The sequence below is a fragment of the Chiloscyllium plagiosum genome, chromosome 5 (genome assembly GCF_004010195.1).
Source record: "Chiloscyllium plagiosum isolate BGI_BamShark_2017 chromosome 5, ASM401019v2, whole genome shotgun sequence".
Lineage (NCBI taxonomy): Eukaryota > Metazoa > Chordata > Chondrichthyes > Orectolobiformes > Hemiscylliidae > Chiloscyllium > Chiloscyllium plagiosum.
Window position 1 is genome coordinate 65,965,312 of NC_057714.1, and position 27,195 is coordinate 65,992,506.

The window sequence follows — 27,195 nt, forward strand, 5'->3', positions numbered from 1 at the left end:
TCTCTCTCTCTCTCTCTCTCTCTCTCTCTCCCCCTCCTGATGAAGGGCTTATGCCTGAAACGTTGAATCTCCTGCTCCTCAGATGCTGCCTGACCTGCTGTGCTTTTCCAGTGCCACGTTTTTCAACTGCAATAATCATCAATTTAGTGGTCAGTTAGTTGACCAAGGTCTTGGCTCGAGTTAGTTTTCTTTCCTTTTTCAAAGTCTTTTAGAGTTATTAAAGAGAGATAACACTTCCACTTATTGGCAGGCTTGAATATCTGAGTTGCAGCTGGTGCATCCTCCACATCAATGCCTCTACCAATCAGAGTTCACTTACTAACCAATCAACATCTCCTGTCATACATTTTAAGTATTTTTTCCCTCTATATTTATATTTCTTGTGAATTATCCTGATGAGTGCCAGATGGAAAACTTTGCAAAAATGCGTTTTTGTTTACAGCAATACCCAAAATGTACTGTAGCATATAGGAGGAGGTTTAGATCATTCAGCACCCCAAACCTTTTCAACAGTCAATGATATCATGGAAGATATCTACCACAACCTCTAACTTGATATAGACCTCATAGCATAGATTGAACTGGAATTTTTTTTTGGCTTGTTCAAAATGCCTTTGTAAGAAATACGAAGAATTGTGAGATTTTTCCTTCCAGGATTGAGAATGCAGGATGGAGCCAGGTCCAATAAACCTAGAAGCAGAGCTTAGGTGTCCACATGGTTGTACATGTGCTGAGGTGTGCTGGTTAGAATTAGCCATGCCCCTACTGTTCCAGGACTGCTACAACACTGGCATTTATCTGACAATGTGAAAAACTGTCCAGGTACATTCCATTCATAAAAGGGATGACAAATGCATCCCAGCCAGTTACTGCTCTATCAGTCTACTCTGAATCGTCAGCAAAGTGATGGGATCTTCGGAAGTGCTATCAAGTAGCACTTGCAAAGGATGAACCTGCTTACTGGCAGTTAGTTTGGTTTCTGCAGGGTTACTCTGTTCTTGACCGCATCACAACCTTGGGTCAAACGTGGAAACAAAAACTGAACTCCAAAGACAAGGTCTATTCTTGATACCAGTGTAGAATTCAACTCTGTGTGGCATCAAGGTGAACTAACAAAACTAGATTAAATGATGTCTTTGACATTCAGTGGCATTACAAATTGATGAATTCCTCACTGTCAACTTCCTGGGGCTAAACTTTGACTACAAACTAACTAGACCAGCTATATACATACTATGATTAAAAGTGCTGGTAAAAGAGGAATCCTGCGGTATATAACTCAGCAGCTATTTCCCCTGTGACTGTCTAGTATCTAAAATACACAAGTCGAGCATGATGAATACTCTCCACTTGTCTGGATGGGTGCAGATCCAAAAACACCCAAGAAGCTTGACACCATCCAGGACAAAGCAGCTTGCTTGATTGGCAACACGTCCATCACCTTCACTATTCACTCCCTCCACCATCAAACTTCAGTGGGAACAATGTATGCCATCTACAAGATGCACTGCAGGATTCTTCAGCCATACCTTCTAAATCCAGACATTTTACTATGTAGAATGATGAGGGCAGCCGATGTGTGGGAGCACCGTTACTTGCCAGTTCCCCTCCAAGTCCCCACCATCCTGACTTGGAAACATGTTGCTATTTCGTCACTGTTCCAGGTCAAAGTCCTGGAACACCTCTCCGAGCAGTACTTGTAGGTGTTTCTATGCTACAAGGACTATCATAGTTTGAGACGATAGCTCACCACCACCATCCCCAGGGTGGTTAGGGATTGATAAAAATGTGTACTGAACCAGAGATGTCTGTTTCCTTGAACACAGTTTTAAAAATGGAAGTCCAGCTTTATTTCCTCTGGAGCTTATGTTCTGGTTACTTAGGAAGATACAAGCATATGAATTAAAAGCTCGAGTAGACCATCCAGGTCCTCAATCCTGCCCCACTATTCAAAAAGATCAAAGCTGATCAGATTCTAACATCAAATTTGCATTCCCCTCTATCCCTGTTAACATTTCACTCCTTGGCTTAACAAGAATCTATTTACCTCTCCCTTAAAAATATTCAATGACTCTGCCTCCATCACCTTTTACAGAAAGGAAGAGAGTTCCAAAGACACTCAACCCTCAGAAGAGTCATCACATCTTTATTTTAAAAGGGTCACCACTGATTTTTAAACAGTGACCCCTAGTTATAGATTCTCCAATGAGGAGAAATACCTTTTCCATATCTATCATGTTTCAGTCAAGTCCCTTCTGACTCATTTAAAATCCAGCGAATGAGACAACTCTCAAGTTTTTCTGGTAACTGTCGTTTTTTTTTGTTTAGATAATTTTGGACCTTCTGTTACTTACCACTCACACTCCTCACCCCATCATTCTCCATGCTAACTTCCTCTGCATTCATCCCCAGTATCCATGATGAGCAGATCTTGGGAATCAAATAGGCTTCTAAAAACCTAATACAGGTCTCAGAATACATTTGATAGTGGATAAAAACCTACCATTTCATTAAAGTGTCAAATCTTTTAGGTCTCTTCAAGTGATTTATATCTTACAAAAGTCATCACTTCATACACCGAATCTTCAAAAAAACATTTTTAAAGTATCTGTCAAACTTTGAGAAATCAAAAAACAACAGAGATAGCTAGAGAAACTCAGCAGGCTTGGCAGCATCTGTGGAGAGAAAACAGTTAACTTTTCATATCCAGTAACCCTCCTTTAGAAATTCTGACTTTGAACTCAGAATTCTCTGCTGGGATGAGTCTAGATTTTGAAATTGATCCAGACACCCATAACGAACATCTCCTGGGGAAATGTCAACAAAGAATTCTACTGCAGTTTCTCAAACCGATTTTACATCAGCTGACCTGTCAATCAAAACTGTCTAGTTTTGTCACGGTCGCTGGCAGCTGCAACCAGCTTTTTCTGTACTTCGAAGACGTGAAGATTGCAAAGAGTTCAGATCACAATCTGATTTAAAAACTTTGGTAAAATGAGCAAAAGTGATGTAAAGAAAAGCTTTTTCACTTTGTGAGTGCTTAAAATCTGGATTCGACTAAGGAATTCAGAAGTGAATTGGATTGTTATTTGAGAAGGAACAACATGCAGGATTACAGAGAGAAGGCAAGAGAATGGCAGTAGGTGAGATGCTCATTTGATATGCTGGTATAAGCACAGTGGCTGAATGAAGGTCTTCACTGTAACCCCAATTCTGTGACTCTCTGTGATTGGTCAGCAGACTTACCTGCCCTTGGAGAGCATTGGTGTCTGATTTATGACTTCCTCAGAGTGTGTTCGGATATTTGCAGCAACTGTAATATGGTCTCTTCAAACTCGACACTTAATTCAAATGACTTTGTTGAGTTTGGGTTTCCCTCTGCTTGAGTCATGCTCTGCTTTCATTACTCAACTAAAAAATTTGAGAACTATTGGAAATGGAGATGAAACTCAGTGTCTGGTTCCCACTCACCATTTTTAAAACCCTGTTACCTAGAGAATCGGGTCACTTGTCTCTGATCTCACCATTGACCATTGTTGTTATATGTTTCATGGACCATTCCGATTTTGTATCAAGTAATTCTCATTGTCTTTTGTCATCTCCATTAATACCTCCCTCTGACCACCACACACTGCTACACCTCTCACCCCTGCTAATATTCCACCCAGTTTTCAGTGGTCAATTCATTTTTCATCTTTCTATTGTTTATTAAATTTAAAGAATGACTTGAGACTCTACCTCATTTGTCCCAAACCTAATACCAAATTCAAGCCTACTATGGCCACTATTTGCAAAACCTAACCTTGTGGCCATCTTGTCAGCGAATTTTAGTTCATTATTCACACTTAATCTAGTATGACCTGTTTTGTGTCCACCGTAAAGCATGTTGTTTGAGAAACTGTACCAAATAGATTCTAGAACTTCACCATCTTTATTCCTCCCAGTCCATGTGAAATGAAAAACTCCTATCATAATTTAGGAGAGGTGTGTGCTAAGGAAGAAATTATCCTTGCTCTGTGATTTTGCTGATGCTGTCAATGAATATGGAATGAAAACATTGTTGATATGCATCAGCTTGCTGAGTTTGAAAATTTGCTGCATTTTTCTTGATTTATTTTAGCATTAAACTTGCTTGCTTGACAGAACAAAATAACAAGCTCTTGTAGTTGCATGGCACTGTTGGTAAGAGCTGAAAGCCCGTGGGCAGCTGCCTTCTAGTATTTCACAGTCTGAAACTAAATAAAAGACAAAAGTTGTATTTCCAGTACTTTATCTTTCCTTCTGTGTAATGTTACAAAAATATATGTCATGTAAAGGCTAAACTCTTACCCTGAAGCAGTTCCTTCTAACTGTGCAGACTTAAAACCTAACATGCTGTGGGGAGAAATTCACTATCCTTTCACCTGGTTTTTGTAAGTGAAACAAAACACCGGAAATGAATAAAACATCAGAGTTTGTCAAATTGAAAGCCATCAAGTTACAGTCCTGGAGGGTATCTGTGTATGCAAATCAGAATCCTGAGGCTGTTGAAAAGACCCTAATGGAAATTCATATACTTATGATTAGAGTTTGTAGCATTAATGCTCTGTCTAATCATTCCAAGATCTGAGTAATCCTTAAAGGTTGCTTTGAAAATGTCGAGAAATTGTTTTATAGTTCAGCTTCTCTGAAACCAGGAGTAGTAATGCCAATTTGGATTCACTGCTCTCCATCTTTCTGCTCTGTCCTTCACTCACTAATTGTAGGTTTGCTCTACTTTGGACATGACCAGAATTTTCTAAGTCCTGACAAGTGAGCGGCGTCAGGACACCTGTTGCTCTTCTGCAGCCCTCCACTAGAATACATTCAGGCCCATCCCTGAATTATGATCTTATTTTATTTTACATTCAAACCCAATTTATCAGTCTCTCTTCCAAGAACTTAAGAACTGTTAAATGTTGAGACAAGTTGCCAGAGGAAATTCATGTTGGTTTTCATATAATTATTTTTAATAAAAGCTTAAAAAAAGATAGTTTTTTTAAAGTTCTGCTATTGTTTTGTAGTTATTGTCAAGGCAGACCTGTGCAATACAGGTCTGTTTGAGATACATGACAAATGCATAGACTAATGTACAAAGAACTAGATTTGTTTTGTTTTTCATAACTGCTTTGCCAAATGATCATTAGGAAAGAAAGGACTTGGATTTGTTTAATGTATATCACCTCAGGAGGTCCCAATTGTTTTTATGGACAATTAATTACTTTTGAAGGGTAGTCACTTTTGTTCCATAGGCAAACGGAACTCTCAATAATGCATGACTCTTGCTTTTATTCGGCCATATTTTGAATATGTGGTCATCTCTGAGACCAATATATATTCTCACCTTTATTTCCTACGATGCTACTCTTGAGATCATGCACTGGATTGAAAAGATTTTTTTTGCTAGCAGGTACCATGTAAGCCATGGGCAGTTGCTAAAGAGCAACATGGTAGTCATCCATTCTGTTTCGTTGAGAAGGGTCCATGTATGTTTGTCAGATTAATTTACCATTTCAGTTACAGCACCCAGTACGTGTTGATATAAAACAGGTGTGATCAGAAGATTTATGGACTGGAGAGACATGGGTGAAATTTCACACTCAGACACTTTGTCTTTCTCATTGTTTATGGAGTAGGACTGATGGGCTAAATGTTCTACTTCTACTCCTCTGTCTCATGGTCTTACATTTTCTACACAGTGTCATCATCTTAAATGTGTATCATGATTGACACTTTGTGAAACTACATGCCGGCCAATGCTAATTCTTGGTGGGAAGCTGATGAGTATATGCGAATTCCACATAGAAGTCAGTGTCAGAATTGGAATGTTGGCTCATTTCAGTAGAAAGAAACAATTAACTAGCTATAGGAAAGATGAAAGTTAAAAGGAGACTTTCATGCGGGGAGATGTTCCAGGGGTTTTGCAGATGGGAGGACAGCAGGAAGAGCCCTATTCCCAGACGATAGAGACCCAGAAAACTCCTGGGCACATGGGGGAATAGTCGTGCTCCTCTGGAGCCCAGAAGAATGGCTAGGTCTAGTATCTGGCCAAAACCAGCAATGTTAAAATCTCAGGTTAGTAGTAAAATGGATCTTTCCCAGCTGGACTCACCAGCTGATTCCTGCTGATCAGAGTTAGATCTCCCCCCATTATGTTTTATATAGGGATGCATAGAAATTAGTGAACTGAAACAGGTAATTTGACCCAAACACCTTGTGACATTAATCCGCTGAACAAATAAACAGTTTAGAGTCATAGAGATGTACAGCATGGAAACAGACCCTTTGCTCCAACTCATCCGTACTGATTGGATATCCTGAATTAATCCAGTCCCATTTGCCAGCATTTGGCCTATATCTCTCTAAACGCTTCCTGTTCATTTACCCATCCAGATGCCTTTTAACTGTTGTAATTGTACCAGCCTCCACTACCTCCACTGGCAGCTGAATCCATACACGTATCACCTTCTGAAAAAGTAGCCCCTTCGATCCCTCTCACCTTAAACCTTTGTCCTCTAGCTTTGGATTCCTCTAGCGTGAGGAAATAACCTTGTCTATCCTCGCTATCCATGGCCTTCTTGATTTTATAAACTTCTTTAATGTCACCCCTCAGCCTCGAATGCTCCAGGGAAAATAGCTCTCACCTGTTCAGCCTCTCCCTATAGATCAAACCCTCCAACCCTGGCAACATCCTTGTAATTCTTTTCTGAACCCTTTCAAGTTTCACAACATCCTTTTTATAGTAGAGAGACTTGAATTGAAAGCATTATTCCAAAATGGGCCTGACCAATGCCCTGTACCTCCCAACACCTATACTCTATGAACTGACCAATAAAGACAAGTATATCAAATGCATTGACTTGAACCCCATTTACCACCCCCTGAGAAAAAGAACCGGAAATGACACCACCATAGGAAATGACATCACCAACCCAAAGAAACCCAAACATATAAATAGTAAGCAGGAATCATCAGCAGTGCTTCGTCTGGAGGCTCATTGCAGATATTACCTAGCATGGTGACAAAACGTCTGAAAATGAACCTTCCAGCTCAGCAAGCAAACCTGCATTCAATACCAAATGCCTTCTTCACTATTCTGTTTACCTGCGACTCCACTATGAACCTGCAGCTCGAGGTCTCTTTGTTCGGCAACACTCCCCACCGTCTTGCCATAAAGTGTATAAATTCTACCCTGACTTGCCTTTCCAATGCAGCACCTCATGTTTATCTAAATTAAGCTCCATCTGCCACTCCTTTGCCCATTTGCCTATCTGATTAAGGTTCCATTGTACTCTGAGGTAAACTTCTTCGCTGTCCATATGCAAACTTATTAACTATACTTCCTATATTCCCATCCAAATCATTTGTATAAATGATGAAAAGCAGTGGACCCAGCATCAATTCTTGCAGCATGCCACTGGTCATAGGCCTCCAGTCTGAAAAGCAACCTTCCACCACTGCCTTCTGTCTCCTACCTTCAAACCGATTTTGTATCCAAATGTCTCGTTCTCCTTGTATTCCATGTGATCTAATCTTGCTAATCAGACTACTATGCGGAATCTTTTCAAATGCCACACTGAAGTCCATATACATAATGTCCACAGTTCTGTCCTCATCAATCAATCCTCCTCTTCATTTCTTCTAAAATCTCAATCAAGTTAGTGAGACATGATTCCCCATGTACAAACCCATGCCGACTATCCCTAATCAGAACTTGCCTTTCCAAATACATGTAAATCTTGTACCTCAGAACCCCCTCCCATAAGTTACCCACCACTGACATCAGACTCATCAGTCCATAGTTCCCTGGCTTTTCCTTACAGCCTTTCTTGAACAGTTGCACCATGTTAGCAAACTTCCAGTCTTCCAGCATCTCACCTGCGACTATCAATGATACAAATATCTCAGCAAAGGGCTCAGCAGTCACTTCCCTTGCTTCCCACAGAGTTCTTTGGTGCAACTGATCAGGTGCTGGGGATTCATCTACCTTTATGCATTTTAAGATGTATAGCACCTCTTCCTCTGTAATATGGGCATTTCAAGATATCATTATTTCCCAAGTTCTCCAGCTTCCATATCCTTCTCTACAGTAAGCACTGATATGAAATACTCATTTAGTATCTCCTACGGTTCCACACAGGCAGTCTTGTTAATCTTTAAGCGGCCCTATTCTCTCCCTAGTTATCCCTTTGTCATTAATGTATTTTAGAATCCCTTTGGATTCTCCTTAAACCTATTTGCCAAAAATATCTCATGCCCTTTTTGCCCTCCTGATTTCTCTCTTGAGTATACTCCTACTGGCCTTATACTCTCTCGGGATTCGCTCGATCTCTGCAGGCTATACCTGATACATGCACCCTTCTTGTTCTGTAGTTCACCCAGCGTTCCTTGCACCTGCTGGCCTTGCCCTTCATACTAAAAGATGTAAGTGGGTACTGCAGATGCTGGATATTAGAGTCAAGATTAGAGTGGTGCTGGAAAAGCACAGCAGGTCAGGCAGCATCCATGGAGCAGGAAAATCAAATGTTTCAGACAAAAGCCCTTCATCAGGATTAAGTTTCCTGATGAAGGGCTTTTGCCCAAAACATTGCTTTTCCTGTCTTTCCAACTAAAGGGCTACTCCTTTGTCTATCTAAAATGTCAACCTGCATTTCGTGCTTTGACAATTATTTCCAAATCTTTCTACACATCCACAGCAATGAACCTACTTCCAGTTTGAGTATAATTACTGATTCAGTTTAAACAAAAAAAATCCCCTCACTTAACTGAGATTGCATTCCATCTGCCACTTTCACTGTATTTGTGACGTTCCTGATTGGTATTCAGTTTCACATCTTGAGCAACAGTTCCCTTCTAGTCACAGTTCATTTACCTTAGGCCTGGACAACAGATTATTTTCTGCCTTTTAAAGTTCGTGAAAATTTTCTTGCACAATGCTCACCAGATTTGAAATTTGTGAACAGATTTAAAATTGTCTCTTACATTCATCATTGTCACGCAAATGCTAAATGGAAACCATTGTCTGCATGGTATTTCAGTATTAAGAGTGGATTTGTGCAGCAAATAGCTGGATTACTAAACTAATTAAGATTTAAACTATTTAATTTCCTGTTTAGCTGCATGAGCAGTGTGAACTGCTCATTATTGCCACAACTCTGATTCACTGCCTCTCTGTCATAATTAGAAGCTAATTGGCTGTATACAGAATCTCTGTTTTAAAAGTCATCTGTCTGTTAACATAAGTAAATTATAGTGACACATCCAGTAACTAAATGAAAAGGGAAGGACATAAGACCTAAACATACTAAATATTTAATGTGATCATCCAGGCAATATTTCCTTTCTCTTTTAAACTGAAGCAGAGCTCCATTATAGGCTTAAATAGCTTAGGTAACCTTCTTATCGCACAACATTTTGGATTACACTAATGCTTCTGAGCCTGTCATAAAAGTACTTCAACCAAAGCCCTGTCTTTGTGCCTAACCACTTTGCTTTTCATAGATGGTACCTTTAGCGAAGGAGTCAATTAGGCATTTCCTTTCCCCTGGTTTAACCAATAAACAAAAGCAAGTTGGAGACGAACATAATTCATAGTCAACCGAATTCTCATTGATAAAAACCCATCTTTTACGTTACAATTGTTAACTTTTGAATGGATCTCTCAAATGTTAATTTTGATCTCTCTCTCTGCACCTTCTGTGTGACTAAACACTGTTCTGTTGCTCTGATGCACTTTTTATGGTACAGTCTGCCTGCACAGCAGGCAAAACAGCACTCTTCACTGTATCTCAGTGCATGTGACAACAATAAATCAATCAACTTGCAATAGATTGTTCTTGTATGTTTCATTGAACAATTTCATATAAATCGATACAAAACATGAAGACAACAGGACAGGAAAAGATCAAAAAAGAACAAGACAATTACACTCCAAACCTTGAAAACAATCAGACAAGTTACAAGAGAGCATAGTGACAACCCCATATATTAATTCCTTCAGTACAGAGATCAATTAGGTGTGCATGGAATTACTTACATAGAATTTACAGCACAGAAAGAAGCCATTCAGGTGAAATGCTGAAACTCCACATCTGTCTTTTCTTGCCTTGTTTCCACATTTCTCTATTCCCTTCTTCCTCAAAAAGAATTTAAATGTGGCAAAGTTCCAATTGTTGTTTTTATGAAAGGGGTGAATCTAAAATAGTTATGGTCCTGTGCTCTAGACTCTCCACAACTGGAAACAGTTTCTTTGTATCTACCTAGTTGAATTCTCAATATTAAAGAGTTCTATGGGATGTCTCTTGTATTTTCTAACAGAAATATGCACTGTCTCTCTAAATCACATCAGAGGACATGACGGCCTACATTGTCAGAGTTGGGGAGACTTCATGTAGGGGTGCGATTGTGACCAAATTCCATACTCCTTTTCCAGGGATTTTGAATTTTAAGAGTACTTTTTAAAGAGCTTGAGTTGTACATACCTGATCTGACTAACTTCATCATGGAGATAGGCATGTCCTGATCCACTGCAATTTTCATTGATCAGCTTTTCAAAGAATTGTCAGAAAAGACAGAGGATGAAAGAACCTTTTGTGAGATAAGTTCAAAAGTTCTTTCTTATGCTTCCAAGCAAAGCTATGTTCCCCAATACTCTCCATATGAAGCTATGGCAGTTCCAGTCAATTCACACGCAATATATTCTATTGAATTTCTAGTGAAAACAGGATGTCTTTATAATAAAAATTTTAAAAAGTCATTTATTCATAACTTGCTCATTTCTTTAAAACAATCTTCATTTTGCTATTTTACAATCATCCATATCTTTTAAAGTATCAATAGCATCAACTGTATGTACTTGAAAATCCTTTATCTTACTCATAAATGAACATTATGCTATTGAACAAGGAAGATCAAAAAGTCAGAACTGGCAATCAAGCAATATTTTTCTTGGAGTTGAGCTGTTCACTCCACTAAGGGATGTGCGGGCTGTTAGAATATAAAAGTTACAGTTGCTTGCCATTGATACATTAAAGGGTAATGATCAGATGATTGACCTTTAATAAAGGAGATTTTTAAAAGAAAAATTTGGAAGTCATGAATTAATAGTTTGTTATACATCCTATTGTCACCATTGGTTGTTTCTATGTAGAGTAAACTGGGCGAATGGGTATGGAAGTGCCATAACTTGGAATGGAGGGCATGAAGGGCCAATTAGGTTGGGGGCCTAGATTGACATGGATGCATGAGAGGCATTGGGAATTGATGGAGAGATTGAGACTACATGGTTCAGACATGTGAGATGTATGGGTGAGGGGGTACGAGGGTTAGTGGGGTTTAACGTTTTTTTGTTTCAACTTGGAAAAAATATTCTATAGCACTATTTAATCAGGCCAATTTTGTCATGACTTTGTATCATATGTCATAGAAACTGACATAAGCACCTGATAAAGTTGTGACAATTTTTTGCTTCCCTTTCTTACGTTAGAAGATTTAGGACAATGGATTAAATTTTCTACTAATATATCAGAGACTGCAACTTTCAGAAAGTGCAGGTTCTCAGTAAAATGGTGACATTTGATGGCCATTTAAAATTTTAAAAACTGTGAATGGATGCTTTCAAAATGAATTGTAACTTGCTGTTTCAGAGATTAATATAGTAATCAGAATGTTTTACTAAAAACTGCGACTTCTTTTTTCTTACTAGTTAGCTATTTTTGTATCTATGATTAATGTGGTGCAATTCCACCTCTAATAAATCTTAAAAGATGCTCAGAAAATAATTATGTAAATTTAGTTTACAATGGCACACTTAATACTCAATTTAATATAGCAATTTGTCAAGTTTGTGTTTCGCATGCATTAGTAACAAAAAGCTAACATTTTCCTCTATCTCAAGTCCAATAAGCCTTCTAAATATATGTGACAGAATGCTAATTTACAAAGTAATGCTTCAAATATTATGTATTAAGTCATAATTTACAGTGCATTGTAACTGAGATGAATGTAGTTTAATATAATTCTCTGCAAAATTTAATGCAAATATGTAATTTGCCCTCTGATTTTATTTTTAGTTTTGCTTTGATTCACTTTGCTAGGAAGAAAATGAAGAGACAATACAAATTAAAGGTTGCAGTTTTGAAGTGGATGCAGGCGAAGATGACCCAGAAAGTGTATATGTGCATAAAACATTAAGGTGATAGGACAGCTTAAGAGCACGGTTAATAAACAATGTTTCTTTAATAGGAGCATAAAGTACAGAAGCAGGGAGATTAGGTTAAACTTGTATAAAACTCTGCTGCAATTTAAACTGGTGTATTGGGCCCAGTTCTGGTTGTCACAATTTAGGAAAAATGTTGAGGAATCAGAGAAAGTGTTGAATATATTTGAGAAAGGTTCCAGGGATGAGAAATTTTAGTTGCTCATATACTTCGGAGAAGATTTTCGTTGTTATGAAGAAAAGTTGGACAAACTTGGCTTGTTTCACCCGGAATTTAGAAAAGTGTAGATTGACTTGATTGCTGAATATAAAGATTCTGAATCATCATAACAAGGTGGATATAGAAAGGACTTTTTTTCTTTTGAGTTTGTGCAGGCGACAGTGTTTAAAAATTATGGATCACCCTTTTAGGACAGAGACAAGGAGAAATCTTTTCTTTATGGGCTGTGAGACTGTGAAACTCTCTGTCTCATAAGGCAGTGGAGTCAAGGTTATTTAGTACTTTTGAGGTGGAAGTAGATAGATTATTGTTAAGCAGAAAAATCAAAGTTATTGGGAGTGGATAAGTTATGAGGAATTTGAAACCATGACCTTATAGAATGGTGGAGCAGGCTCGAGCAGCCAAATGGCCTTATTCATCAGTTTGTAAGGTTGAGATGCGATTTGGTGGAGATATTTATGAGAGGCCTAGGTAAAGTAGATATGGAAAAACAGTCTTCCCATTGCTAGAAAGATTGAAAAAATAAGAGGACATTTAATTGGTAACAAGTGTTGCAGACATGCAGAATTGCAGCAAGTAGTTTATGTCTGGAGTGCACTGTCTGAGCATGTGAAGGAATAAGGTTCGATGAAAGCATTTAGGGGGAAATTAGGTTTTTACCTGGAAAGGAAGAAGTTGCAGGGCTATGGGGGCAGGTAGGGGATGCTTCTTTCGAGATCCAGAATAGATGCAATGTGCCAAGTGCAATTCTATGATTCTATGATGGGAGGAAAGCATAATTTCGCCCCATAAATCTATCCAAAATAGAAAAACAAAAATAATGTCATATGGATGATTAAATCAAAGTACTGAGCATTAGATTGGTTTAGGTGCTCAATCAGACATGTTATATTTACTTTATAGTAATTAGCGAGTTTTGAAAAGATTTGTAGCTCAGGTTGAGGTTCTGGATGTAGGTTTGCTCGCTGAGCTGAAAAGTTCATTTTCGGATGTTTCACCACCTTATTAGGTGATGGTAATCATCATCAGTGAGTCTCCAGATGAAGCACTGCCACTCGGATGGGAATAGGCAGCAGATAAATGGGGACACTATCACCTGAAATTTCCCTCCAAGCCACTTATCAGCCTGACTTGGAAATATATTACGATTGCTTCAATGTTGTTGGGTTGAAGTTATGTAGCTCCTTCCCTAATAGCATTGTGGGTGTTCCTACTTCAAATAGACTGCAGTATTTCAAGAGTTGAGTTCAGCATCACCTTTTCCAGGGCACTCAAGATGGTTTGTAAATACTGGCCTAGGCAGTGTTGTTGTCATCCTGTAAAAATTGGGAAATCAAAATCACAACTAATACTGTCTGGAAAAAGTGAGGACATAGCTTAATCTGAAATTGCTGAGTTCGTGATCCTATAAAGTGCACCGTTGAAAGGTGTGTTGTGTTGCTTACTGAGCTTTTGTTGCATTTCATTGAACAATATTAGAGCTAGAGGGTATAAATGACAGAATGGGTGTAGTGCAGAGAATGAAAATAACAAATATCTGAAAATTTGGGAGGAAATGTTCTCAGAGAACTCCAGATGCTGGAAATCAGAAGCAAAAACAGCAATTGCTAGAAAACTCATCAAAGAGAAAGCAGAATTAATGTTTGGTCCAGTGATTCTTCTTCAATTCTGAAGAGTTCAGACCTGCTGAGTTTTACCAGCAATTTCTGTTTTTGCTTCTGGGAATTTGGGGTTATGCTTGTGAACATAATAGAAGTGTTTGGCAAAGCAGTCAACTGATCTCTGTTTGGCCATTGGAAAATAGTGAAGACTGCATTACAAGAATGAGTACAGTATCCTTAATGACAGAGGTACAAGTAAATTGCTATTAAAGGAGAAGGGAGAAGGAGACATTTTACACTTTGCATGCTTGCAGGGAAATTGCAGTGGCAAGTGGAGGAGCTAATGGTTTTGATCAAGCTGTCAACCAGTGTTGTGTGGAAGGAGCTATCGTTTCAGAATGATGAAAGGGGAGAAGGGGGTACAGGAATTGTTTGGCAGTGGTATTATGTTGCAAATGGAAGATGATTGACTACAGGGTTGGTGGTATTGAGGGAATCCTAATGTTCTTCTGGAATGGGAGGAGAAACTGATTGATCATGGTTCCTAAGGCATTCCCAGTCAAGATAAGGCGGTAGGCCTATTTAAATCACCTGCTATGAAAGGTAGCATGGTTAGAGAAGATGCAAAGGATGCAGAGAAACAAGAGATGAAATAAAGTCCTTACATGACTGAGCTAGGAAGTAATGTTGTCCATTAATTGTGAGGTATCGGTGGGGCTTTTAACAGATGTTGATTAAAACCCTACTCGCAGCTGACATTCTACATTCTGAACTAGAACTGAACTTATGATAAACAAGTGTCTGAATTAATTGTTGTATTGATTTTTTCCAATAAAATATGTTTTCTTTTGTTTTGTCTTTTTTAGGTTCTTGCAACTTTGGAGCACTTAGAAAAAGTCAGCAGCTTTCAGGAGTTTGTACAAATCTTCAGTCAATTTGGAAACGAGATGGTAGAATTTGCCCATTTGACAGGAGACAGACAAAATGTAGGTTATAGATGAATTGCAAAACTTTTAAAAAAATAATCACATTTATGTTATTTAGTGTTTTCAGTTGACTTAGGGCATTGTATTGCTTGGAAATCTCCTCCATGAAAGTGCAAATTATTGTTCACAACGTAACCTCAATGAACTTTAGAATATCCATTGTTTTCATTTGGTGTTTGTATCCGCTGCAACGTGGCCAAATTTCTTAAATGCTAGCCAACTTAACAGCATTATGTATCCTGTTTTATTTTTAACATAGGCTCACAACTTAATTGCAGTTTTTGTGTGAAATGTAGTTATTCGCCACATCAAAATCATGTTCACACTATCTACACTGAAAGCGGGAAACAATTAATTTCTCAGGTGGAAATTACAGATAGTGCAATCTTGTCAGTCGACTGTTGTGATTTAAGTTTATTGTATGTGACTGTTCTGCAATGTGTGTTCTCAATCGCTGCAGTAGTATTGACTTAGATTTGATATTCTTTTAGCTTTGTAGTCTTTCTTTTCTTTATAAAGGCATTTCTATTACTTGTATCTTGATGATTCATAAATTTTCGAAACTACTTAGCTAGTGAATGCACTTTGTAACAAACGGGAATGCTTCTTTGGAAACTTGATCACAGGTATAAAAATATACTGGTTTAACTCTGAGATTCTGTAGCAGATTTTGGTCATATTGTTGAATTGCTTGGAAAATATTTGCATATTTTATCTCTCTCTCTTTAGTTCTGATATGTCACCCAGAACTGTCCTGTATGTATTTCCAGTCTTGAATACTGTTTGCCCTTAGCACATATTCCATGAAGGGCTGTTCTTCAACATCTGTTCCATCAAGTGGCTGGAGATTATACATTGAGGTGCAATGACTGGCTTCAAGGCAGAGCTGCTCATTGAGAGTAATTTCCTGAGTCCGTGCTGGTGTTAGAGATCACCAACAACACGCACCAGAATCTACAGTCTTGCACTAGGCAGTTATATGTTGTCACCATTATGTACGCAATAAAGTTAGTTATTTGGAACTCTGGAAGACAGCACTGGCATTGTGTTGAGTTTGCTTGCATACAAAAGCAATAACAAAGGGAGTCCTTAGCCAAATGTTCAAGAATCTTGCATCTTTACGTTTGTAATACTTCTAATGTATCTGCAGTCTAGAGTAAGCACTCCTTCAGTGCTTGTGGAGCAGGAATGCCTCCTGCCCAGATCACCAAATTAACCAATTAATCTCTTCATGTTGGACCAACCCTTCATGTCTAACCCGTAGATTCCAATTCATCCCCTTTCTCTGCTGCACTTCCTTTTAGACTTGCTGCCACATCCTTTGACAGAGCATCAGTATTAATCTGGCCACAGGTGGGTCCGACTGAATCCTGAAAATTTGCACTTTTGGTTTTCCCAGTTGCTAAAGTTCCCTGTCTCAAGATTACTGTTGAGCCCTAAACTGCTACACAGACTTTTTATGTTGAATTTATTTTTAAAATGTCCATGTTTTTATTTGGATGCTTGCTCAGCATTGGTTGCTAGTATTTGAATCGCTGGCCATATAGCTGAAGTTTTGATCTCCAAAACCTTTGGCAAAGAACCTTAGCAGAAGCACCTGTGAAGCACAATTTCCACAAGGCCTTTATATTTCAAACAAAAGCGGCCAAACTGCTACATAAGATTGAGAAATTTTAAATGCAATTTTCATCCATTGTGTCATGGATTTTGAGTGACATTTTTACTCTTGTTTGAAAAACATACTTGGATGATAAGCCAATCTTGCCTGTGAAATTGGTCACGTGTTAGCTTGAGTTAATTAGTATGGTGAGTTTTTACCCTTTTAAGCCCGTGACTGACCATTCAGGGACTTATTAAATTGAGCATTTTTAGGTGTACAGATACATGAAGGCAATTTTTCTGTAAATAAGCAACTCACTACGGTGTATAAATTAACTTAGTAATTGATGTTCAGGTGCGTTATTTAAACAAACTTTCAGATAATCAAAATAAAATTGTTCACAGTAGTGAACTGGATGCTGTTTATTCAAATTGCTTATTTCTTGTGATGTAATATCCAGCTTCAGTTATATCAGTGAAAATGTGCTAGGTCAGTCATTTTTAAATACATTTGGGAATAGTTATTAAGTAATTAAGGTGAGTAAGCAATTCTATTCCAAAGAATAGTCTAACTATGCTGGTTCATTTTTAAAAAAAAATCTTTGCAATTGTAAAAATGTATTCAAATAGAATCACTAATCACATTTATGTTGGCCTGCCTTTTTTGTTACATTCACACGTAGCACATGGGTGTCACTGGCTCTGCCAGCATTTGTAGCCTATCCCTAACTGCCCTTAAGAAGGTAGTGGTGAGCTGCCTTTGGGAGTTGCTGCAGTCCTGGTTCTGTAGGTAGACACACAATGCCATTAGGGAGGGAATTCCTGGATTGTGACCCAGCATCGGTGAAGGAACAGCAAAATATTTCTAAGTCAGGATAGTGAGTAGCTTGGAGGGGAACTTGTAGATGGTGATGTTTCCACATATCATCTGCTGTTCTTGTCTTTTTCTAGATGGAAGCAGTTATGAATTTTGCAGGTGCTGTCTAAGGATCTTTGCTGAATTTTTGTAATGCATCTTGTAGAGAGTACACACTGCAGCCACTGGCCGTCAGTGGTGGAGGGAGTAGATGCTTGTTGATGTGGCCAATCAAGGGGACAGCTCTGTTATGGATGGTGTCAAGCTTCTTGAATATTATCGAACCAGTGATTTATAGAGGTGTAGGCTAATTTTATTTTCATGAGCGTTCTTTGCTGGCCAGCATTTATTGCCTGAACCTAATTGCTTTTAAGAGTTTGCTTGCTTTTATACTCTTTGCCTCTGTTTATAAATGCAAGGATCCTATAAGTTGCCTTAACAACTGTTTCAATTTGCCTGTTGAAAAAACCAGAATTCAGCTAATTCAAGATGCAAGTGGGTGGCGTGGCTGTTAGAGCTGGATCATGCAGAGGAAAGGTGTGGACATGTTGAGAGACTGAGGAGGCAGTGTGAAGGGCGTGTAGGCTTAGTGATGTGGAGGATGGGAGATGAGGGGGTTAATGGGAGTGAGAGGGGGAAAAAGAGGGTGTGTCAGAGCTTGGGCTTTGGTGGGAAGTGGTTGCGATGACACAGGTAAGGTTTGGGTAGCAGACAGCAGGATATTGTACATACCTTGGCAGAGCAAAGAGGTTCGTTGATCTACTTCTACACTGCTGCCTAGTCCTCCTCACCCTGAGGTCGCACTGACCCAGGTGATGACCACACTGGCATGACATGGTATCATGGTCTCCTGGTTCTGTCGGAAAAGGATTCCTCTCTAATCCCACCCCATCCAGGTCCCTCAGAGAAGCATGGTGCCAGCCTTCCTTTCTCTGCCACCTGTCTTCATTCCTTCCACAGCAAAGCTTCCAGATAGCAGCAGTAGACTTGGGAAGATGGTGTGGCTGCACATGTTCTCATCATACTCCACTGAGCAGCAGATTGCTCTGGGAATCTCTGGTGGCAATGTAGGATGGAAATCTGATATGATTCCTGTCATGAGGACCCAAATAGCAATTAATGCAGCAGGTTTGATGTGATATGGCTCAACCTTGTGCCAGAATCACTCCAGTTATGGAGTTCCCTCTCCATCTTTCCATCTCACTTTTCTTCTTTAAGATACACTCCCTAAAAGGAGGTGAGCTTTTGGTCATCTGACCTGATATTTCCTTAGGTGGCTTTATGTCTAATTTTTTTATATAATGCTCCTGTAAATTACCTTGGGATGTTTGATTACATTAAAGACACCACATATATACTAACAGGATTAAAACAGTTCAGCAGTGAATTTTGGCTAATTTGATTCTCATAATAAAGTTCTCTGACCACAATGCATAAAGGCTGGTGTTACCAGATGGAAGAATCTTTTTGCTAAATTTACAAATATTTAATGGAGTACCATTACTGGAAAGACTTGGCCTTTCAAAATGGCTGTCCAGTCCTCCAATTTATTCACTTTTTTAGCATATTTTGATGTTTTGAAATTATTTTTATAAGACTTTTTAGCATGATGCTGACATCTATCCTGTGATTTTCTAAAATTTATCTTGAAAGTTGAATTTTAAAATAATTCCTATGGATCAGACTTTTTAAAATTCTTACTCAACTTTCTACTCTTTGCATTTACGATCTTATCAATTTGTTTAATTGCAGAGAATGTTGTAAAATGATGATTTAGAAAATGAAGCTAATGGGTATGTCTTCTGTTTTGACAGATTCTGTAGCCGTTACTTCAGGTCACTGTCCTAAATTCTCTGTTCTTTATGTTAAGTTGAAAAATATGCAGGGGCCCACATTATGGGATACTCCTGTCTTTCCGATGCAATCCTCATTTCAGAGTAGCATGTTCAGTAAGTAGGTACTTTGAATTGAAGTCAGCTTCTACTACTATCCCTACATTGCTGATCACCAAATAGAGAACAGTATAAATTTCATTTAGATCTTAATTAAAATGTCATCACTTGCATATTGTCATTCTTTTGCTCATAAAAATGGAGGTTATAAACTGTGTTTATTCCAATGTATTAACTACTGGGCGGAGTTGGGTCAGGATTCATAAGGGATATTTATTGCTCTTTTATTCACTACTATTTGCTGAAATGTTATTTATCAAATGATCCCCAGACTCCAGACTTACTTTTCATATCAATTAGACGGTCAAGAGGGCTGCACATGAACCTCCACCCAATTGTTTTACTTCATCTCATCTTATTGAAATGTGACTCCGTTCATTTCTCCTTTATACTCCTTTGACTGTTAAGTGCCAATGCTGGCATTTAAGAACCATTTTTACTGATGCAATTGGATCTTGATTTAGTTAATTCTGATTTCTTTCCATTATGGAACTTGCAGCATCATTTAATATACCCCTAAATAGTGTTGAATTATGCAATACTTGCTATTAAAAGCCATCCTGTAAACTGTTACAATCAGTGAGTCAACTAATGCATGCATCTCAAGCCAAATGAAAGCACACATTTTACATTAGTTTGCCAGCCGTCAAATGAATTCTTAGGCCAATAATGAGGAACGAGTGTCCCTAAATAATGCAATTGATCTGAATAATATGTTCAAGATACAGTTGAATTGGTTTAGGAGAGTTGACCATCAAGTTGTTTGATTCATATACTAATAATGTCACAGGGCAATCATTGGTATCATTGGGCTCATATGGGGAAAAGATATCATTATGATTCAAAAGCAATCCAGAGCACGTGAGTGTAACTTTTAGAAGATAAAAAGTAAGCTAATTATGCTTCAAATTTTGAAACAAAATTAAGTTGACCACTGATTCTGAGTGAGTGGAGAAAAAGTAACATGGAGTGGAAATTTGAACAATACACCCAGATTAGGTTTTGGAACAGACCTTAGATGACACAACAGGTTGGCATTTTTGTTCCTGCATTTGTATTGTCTTAAAGTGCTTCACATTTGTGTTTATAATTCTTATTTAAGCTATAAATATGCACGTTGCGTGGCAACTGCTTGAACAATTAGTGCAGAGAAAAACATGTTTAAATCAACAAAAGATAGAAAATAAAGTGCTTGTGAATCATGGTTACATATAAAACAATGCAGTATCATGAATTATGTATAAGTACAAACATTCATGATTAAATCAGGACAGTTGAAATAATTGATAAATGTGTATTAGGATGCTACCAACGTATTCATACTGATTTGTTTTGTAAAATTATGAGATGATTGATCTGACATCTTCAGAAAATAACTGTCATTCATAACTGGCTGCATCTGTTTATGTGGGAGAAAAGGAAATTAAAATCCTTTTGGTAACTCTTCAGCTTGATTACTATATCCATTCAGCTTGGAATTGGTTGTGAAGTATGCTACATGACTACATGTTTTCCAATAATACATTATTAAATTGCTTATCAAGATATTATTTTGAAAGAAAGCAGAAAATAAAAGACAAACAAAATGGAATAAATTAAACAGGTGTTGTATTCTGTTGAAAGTGAAAACATATATTGTCATGTAACATTTTTATTCTGCTGTGTTTGTTGGTCCAAGCAATGCAATTTATTGGCTGGCTTGTTATGAACAGGGAAGTTAATATCCAGAATCTGCTACAGTTGTTGATGAAAAATGGAATATGTGTTTTTGTTCTGCTATACTTAAAAAATATTGAGGATTAAAGTTGGGCTCAATGATTATGATAAGTACTATCATAAGTACTTGATTATACATGGTCTTCTAAGCCTTAGTAGATAAATTCCAAAGTACTCGCAAACCCAAAGTCTTTCTGTATTTTGATACATTTTAAATATTTATTCCACTTCTTGTATGTGCAATTGATATTTTAGCACGTGTGAACAACCTGCTCACAGGCTGTGAGGGGTTAAAAGGAATACAGAAGAGAACAGTTTGCATTTCTTGGTTAATGCTCATCTCTTCATGCATACTCCTCCCCCCCCCACTTCCCTCTCCCATTCCACACCTTCCCTACACAAATCCCTATTGCTGGAGTTAAACATTCTAATTATGAAGCCTTTGTCTCTATACATCAGCACAAATCAGTATCTGATGCTGACTGCCCACTAAGGGTCCATTGTGATGTGATGATCGTGTCCCTACCCCTGGATTGAGATGCTGGGTTCAAGTCCCACCTGCTCCAGAGGTGTGTGATAGCAACTCTGAACAGGTTGGTTAGAAAATAAAAATAGTGAACTGCCTCCTTACCACTTTATGTTGGAGCATTTGCAGCTTTCAGTATTGGCTGCAGCATTCCATAAGACCATAAGACATAGGAGCGGAAGTAAGGCCATTCGGCCCATCGAGTCCACTCCGCCATTCAATCATGGCTGATGGGCATTTCAACTCCACTTACCCGCATTCTCCCCGTAGCCCTTAATTCCTTGTGACATTCATGAAGGGTTGAATAATGTCTGGAGGCCATGCCACCATTTCTCGTCATGAATTGAAAACAAGTCCCTTTAATGTATGCCTTCAGTTGATTGGCTTAGATTATTTTAAATGTTACCATGGATCTTCACCAACGGTGTTAATATTCCAGTCTCAAATGTGGACCGTGTTGACTTCCACTCCATTTAGATACAAAAATGTACAGCTCTCTCAACGGTGCTGACTCTTCTGATAGGGGGTGACAGTATGCTATGGGGGAGCACACTGCTGGTTCAGGAGAGCCCTGGGTTACAAGGAGGTGAGAAATTGTTCAGCCTGTGTGACAACATTGCTGTTGCTGCTAGAGGGCTTTGACATTCCAGCTGATTGATTTAGTTTTGGGGTGGGGGGGGAGGTGCTTGCGTGGGGGTGGTGGAGGAGGGGGAAATAAAATCAGCTTTGAAGTTGAAATTTCACCTGCGAGTGTGTGCACTTGTGGGGACCTCCTTGTGAGAGCTTCATCAGCAACATAATTTGATTTGGACGCTTCTCCCTATCAAAAAGTGCTACTCTTAACTCTGTTTTCATTTCCACTTAATAAATAGTACATACACTAGGTTAACATTTGTTATCATATCAGAGAATAAAACAAAGTGTAGTGCATTCTGGTCTTGCTTCAATTAATATATGGGAGTAGTTATCCACAACACCAGAATGACCCCTGACCACCCACTGATGCAGCGTGTGACTTCAGTTAGCTGTTGCAGGCTTCAGGAAGTGTCTCTGATGAAGCCATGCCCTGTCTACACATGTACTGCTGATGGTGGGGAAGCTGGGCTTGTGGAAGAGATAGTGGGTAGGGATGAGAGGTTTGGGACAAAGCTGGCAGTTGGAGCTGAAGTGGAGCTTCCCTTCCCCCAACAGTGTCTGGAGTCGGTCACCTTGGCTGCTGCTCCATCACCAATTTCCCCTCTCCAGCCACTGTGCCACCAGGGGATGGGCCCTTCCCAGAGCAGGGAGGCTGTGCCCTCGGGCTAGGGTTGCTGCTGCATCTGCTCCCTCCTACACTCCTGACCTGCTGCTTCCCCTCATTGTCACTGTTGAAGAAGGAGTGACCCAGTTTCTCATTGCAACTGCACACTATAGCATCTAGAGATGGTGTTTGCAGCATTCACAGCATTAATAAGGTATCTTAAGCTGTAAGTACTTTTTCGTTCTCCTTTTCTAATTGATGTATGATTGTTTAAACACAGGTTTAACAGGCAATTTGAGCAGAAGTTAAGAGAAATTTTGATAGATTTTGTATGTTTTTAGAGTAAAATAGCGATTCAACTATGTTTATATATCCTAGTTTTTAAAAAAATATATTTAGCTCCAATTTAAAGCACATTTTCATCAATTGCAGAGTCTGTTGGGCATTCATCTAAGCACACTATTGCCTTTTAGAAATGATCAAACCTTGGTGAAAACTACAACTTTGAAATATAATCTAATGTGTACTCATAGCTTGTTAAAATATGCAATTTCTTCTACATAAAGCACATATTTCCCAATTCCCGGTCTGTCCAACTAAATTAACCTCCTGAGGTAGGGCTACAATTCTGTGAAATGTTTTTCATGAATTCTTATACTTTAGGAAGCTCTGGATATGAATCTAGTGTTTCAGCTGATATCACTAAACCTTTAATAATTGGTTCAATGTATTTGATACATTTATTTTTAGAAAAAGACTAAAAGAGTTATTTTTTGAGAATAGGTGAATCTTTTAACTACCTGCATTCTTTAAAGCTGAATGACATTTTTCATTGTAAAAAGTTAAATAACACTCCAGTCTATTTCAAAGATCTAACTTTTTATTTCTGTTTTCTCAAATGAAAAGTGGTTCGTGAAAGTGATGTAAGTTTTTTTTATTATTTTTCCCTTAACATTTTTATTACATACATGTCTTTTTGAAGGTAATATTCCCAAAATTGCTCACACTGTTCCAGCATTAATAGTATATAAATCTGACTTATTTCCTAAGCTTGTTAAACTTAATTTAACAGTTTTGTTTAACTTTATTGAATCGACAATAAGCAAACCACTAATCCTTTTGCACCTGAACTAATGGTGTATTTGTTACCATTTTCAGTATGAGAGTCCAGTACCTTGTATTTATCCAGACTTCCTAATGTTTGACCACTTTATTGCTTTAATTTGGAATGCAAATTATTGCCTAGTGTAGCAGTTGTAAGGGCACTTACTGAGTTAAAAATTTAATCTTATTAGGAGTACTGTCAGATTTTTCAGCAGCTGCTTTTTATTATAAAGTACATTTTTAATTCTACTAGATAATTCCTTGTACAATTTAAATCCTAATCTTCTTTAGTCTTGATGGCAAAATTTGAAAGCCATGTATTATTAAATGTGTTTTATAGTGATTCATAAAGTACATTTGGTCTTTTGCTTTCCATTATTAGCTTTTAGTGTTTTGTACTTCATGTGGCAAGTTGTGCATGGATTTTCCATACAGTTTTTATTACCAACAGTAATTTCACTATAATTTGATTGCTCAGCTATAGTGAGCCCACATAAAATCTGACACTGAAAGAGTACTTGATTACAGCACACTTCGGGGATTCACTGAATCCCTTGTTTGAGTTTGTTCTCTCATCTCTCATATCCCACAAGAATAGAAGAAAAAAAAACATTTTTTGAAGCAAACAACAATTACAATGGGTTATTTGGAGAGATAATTAATTTTAACTGAGTGTACTTGAATTTCAATCATTGTTTCTTCAGTTGGCCAATTGTCAACAATCGAATTCTGTTTCATGTAGAACGAGAAAAAACAAAGTGAACTAATCAGCTGAGTATCTGAGCTATGCATACAAGGATTTCCCAAGTATGATCTTTGCTGAGTTAATTTCTTTCAAATAGGAAATTCGTAATTCATTTCAGTCCCTCTGGGTTTGAAGGGGAAAATGAACACAAACACACACACACGCTTGTGCGCACACAAATATTCTCTCTCTCTTTGGCTCTCTCACTCGCATACAAAACACACATATACACAAAACACTGTGAGGATTCCAAGTTCAAGTAGCTCAGTTCTAACGCTTATATCTCAGTAATGGTAAAGTCGCCATAATCTCAACAGACCATACAGTTGCTCTCCCATTAGAGAGAGATGGGACAACTGGTGGCCCTACCTGAGGGTTACTACACATCAAGTGAGTGGAGAGATTGAGAAGGAGAGTTATCAGCTGGTGCAGGAATAAAATCCACACTGTTGGCATCACTCTGTACCAGAGTCCAGCCGTCTAGCTAACTGACCCCCGTCACCCGGTAACAGCCACATAACAAGCACACAGTATGTGGGTTGACTGTGCAGTTATAACTCCAACAACATCAAAGTGGAAGAAAAATAAATTGGAGGAAATCTGGTGAAGGTGAAGCAGACACATAATAAACTTTGCATACTAGCTGTTGTCTTGGTTTGCTTTATCTCTGTTCAGTTCTTTCTGACAGGTACTTCTATCTGCTATGAAACTTGGATTTTCTTCAGCTAAACTGTAATAAATCTATTTTTGTTCTTCCACCATCACAGAAAATCTTGTTTTATTACTAGATTTTCACCTTGAGCATAGGATAAAGCTGAAAATAATATTTAAAACCAATATACAGAAGAACCTAACACAATTTTTGTGCTATTGGCCATTAATGACCATGAAAAGCTATTGTGTACTCGGTGGTATACGAGAGAAATATATTTTGAAAAATCCAAAATAATAGAGTCATGCTTATATTATTGAGCTAATATTCTAGATGTCTTAATGCAGAGAATGTGAGTTCAAATCCTCCTGTAGAAATTTGAGAATTTGAATTGAATTTATGCTGAGTTTTGTTTAGTGTTATAAAAATTTAGTTTTTAAGAAAAGGTCGGAATGTTGAGTTGTTGGGTTTCTGTAAAACCCCCAACTGGTTCATTAATGTCCTTTAGGAAAGGAAATCTGCTGTCCTTGCTCACTTTGGTTTAAATATGGTTTTTGTCCGAGAACACATTGAACACTTCCAGTTAACCTCCCAAGTGATCTGTCATGCTGCTCAGTCATGTCTAGGATGTGAAATAATGTAACATTAGATTGCTTAATAGTATGATAAAAGGACTTATTTCTGTTTTTGTTGATTTCATAAAACAAGGTGCTCCATTAAAAGCTACTTCACCATGATTTGTTTCTCTAGGTTTAAAAGGGTGTAATAAATAAGGAACACATCAATGGACCCTGTCTGAATATCATTGAGTCTTTCAGAATACTTGATGTCTCAGCACTGCATTTAGCCAATTAAGTTGAATCAATGGTGTGTAAATGTTGCTTTTGTTCTATTTTGATAGGATCTGAAAGATGAAAAGAAGAAGGCAAGGATGGCGGCTGCCAGGGCAATACTAGAGAAATGCACTATGATGCTTCTCACAGCATCAAAGGTAACTAACCAGTGGGTAAAATGCGTCCATCTACAGCTTTCTATGTTCATTTCCACTTGATTATATTTGATTTTGAATAAGCAGTTTAGAGAGGCTATAATGAAACAACATTGGCAGACGACAGTTTGTGCTGACAAATATCGCTGATCTCACTGTTAATCTGTGGTTATAAAATGGAAGAGTCTAATGAGATGCAGTATCAAAATCATTCTGGTAAAGGCTTCCACTCCTGTAACTATAATTGTGGCTCCATTTATGGTGTAATTTCACTTGTCACTTTTCTTGCTAAATTGCATTAGCTGTACTGCAGTTTACAGTCTGAAATGATTTTAACTCTTGGATTTAGACACTGATAATTATAATTGACACAATTTCTCTCTGAGTTCAACACTTTTATTGAGAACGTTGAATAAAAATTTCAATTAAGTCATAAAGTTGCCCGTACAGTCCTAGATCACTTAGAAGTAATTTTGATTGAGATCTCTCTGCTTGTTCACTGTGTCTTATCCAATCAATATATACATATACTATGTGATTTCTTTGAGCAGTCCCAGTTGATGTTTCTTGTTGCTCCTTTCTTGTGTGTTCCTGTGTGCAACTTTTTCAGAATTGAATTCTTACAAAATTCAGTTTGTGAAAGAACATGTGAAAGTAGTCTTAATTTATTCATGGGATGTGGGTGTTGCTGGCTCGGCCAGCTTTTATTGCTTATCCCTAATTGCTCTGGAGGAGGGAGTGGTGAGCTACCTTGAATTGCTACAGTTCATCTTGT

General features: G+C 38.1%; 1 protein-coding gene across 1 annotated transcript in view; it reads left to right on the forward strand.

Moving 5' to 3' along the window:
• Nucleotides 1-27,195, forward strand: part of ctnnal1 (catenin (cadherin-associated protein), alpha-like 1) — a 322,398-nt gene that overhangs the window by 219,326 nt on the left and 75,877 nt on the right. The window contains exons 4-5 of the mRNA XM_043690224.1: nucleotides 14,923-15,042; nucleotides 26,334-26,423. Coding sequence (XP_043546159.1) covers nucleotides 14,923-15,042; nucleotides 26,334-26,423 — 210 coding nt within the window. The remainder of the gene's footprint in view (nucleotides 1-14,922; nucleotides 15,043-26,333; nucleotides 26,424-27,195) is intronic.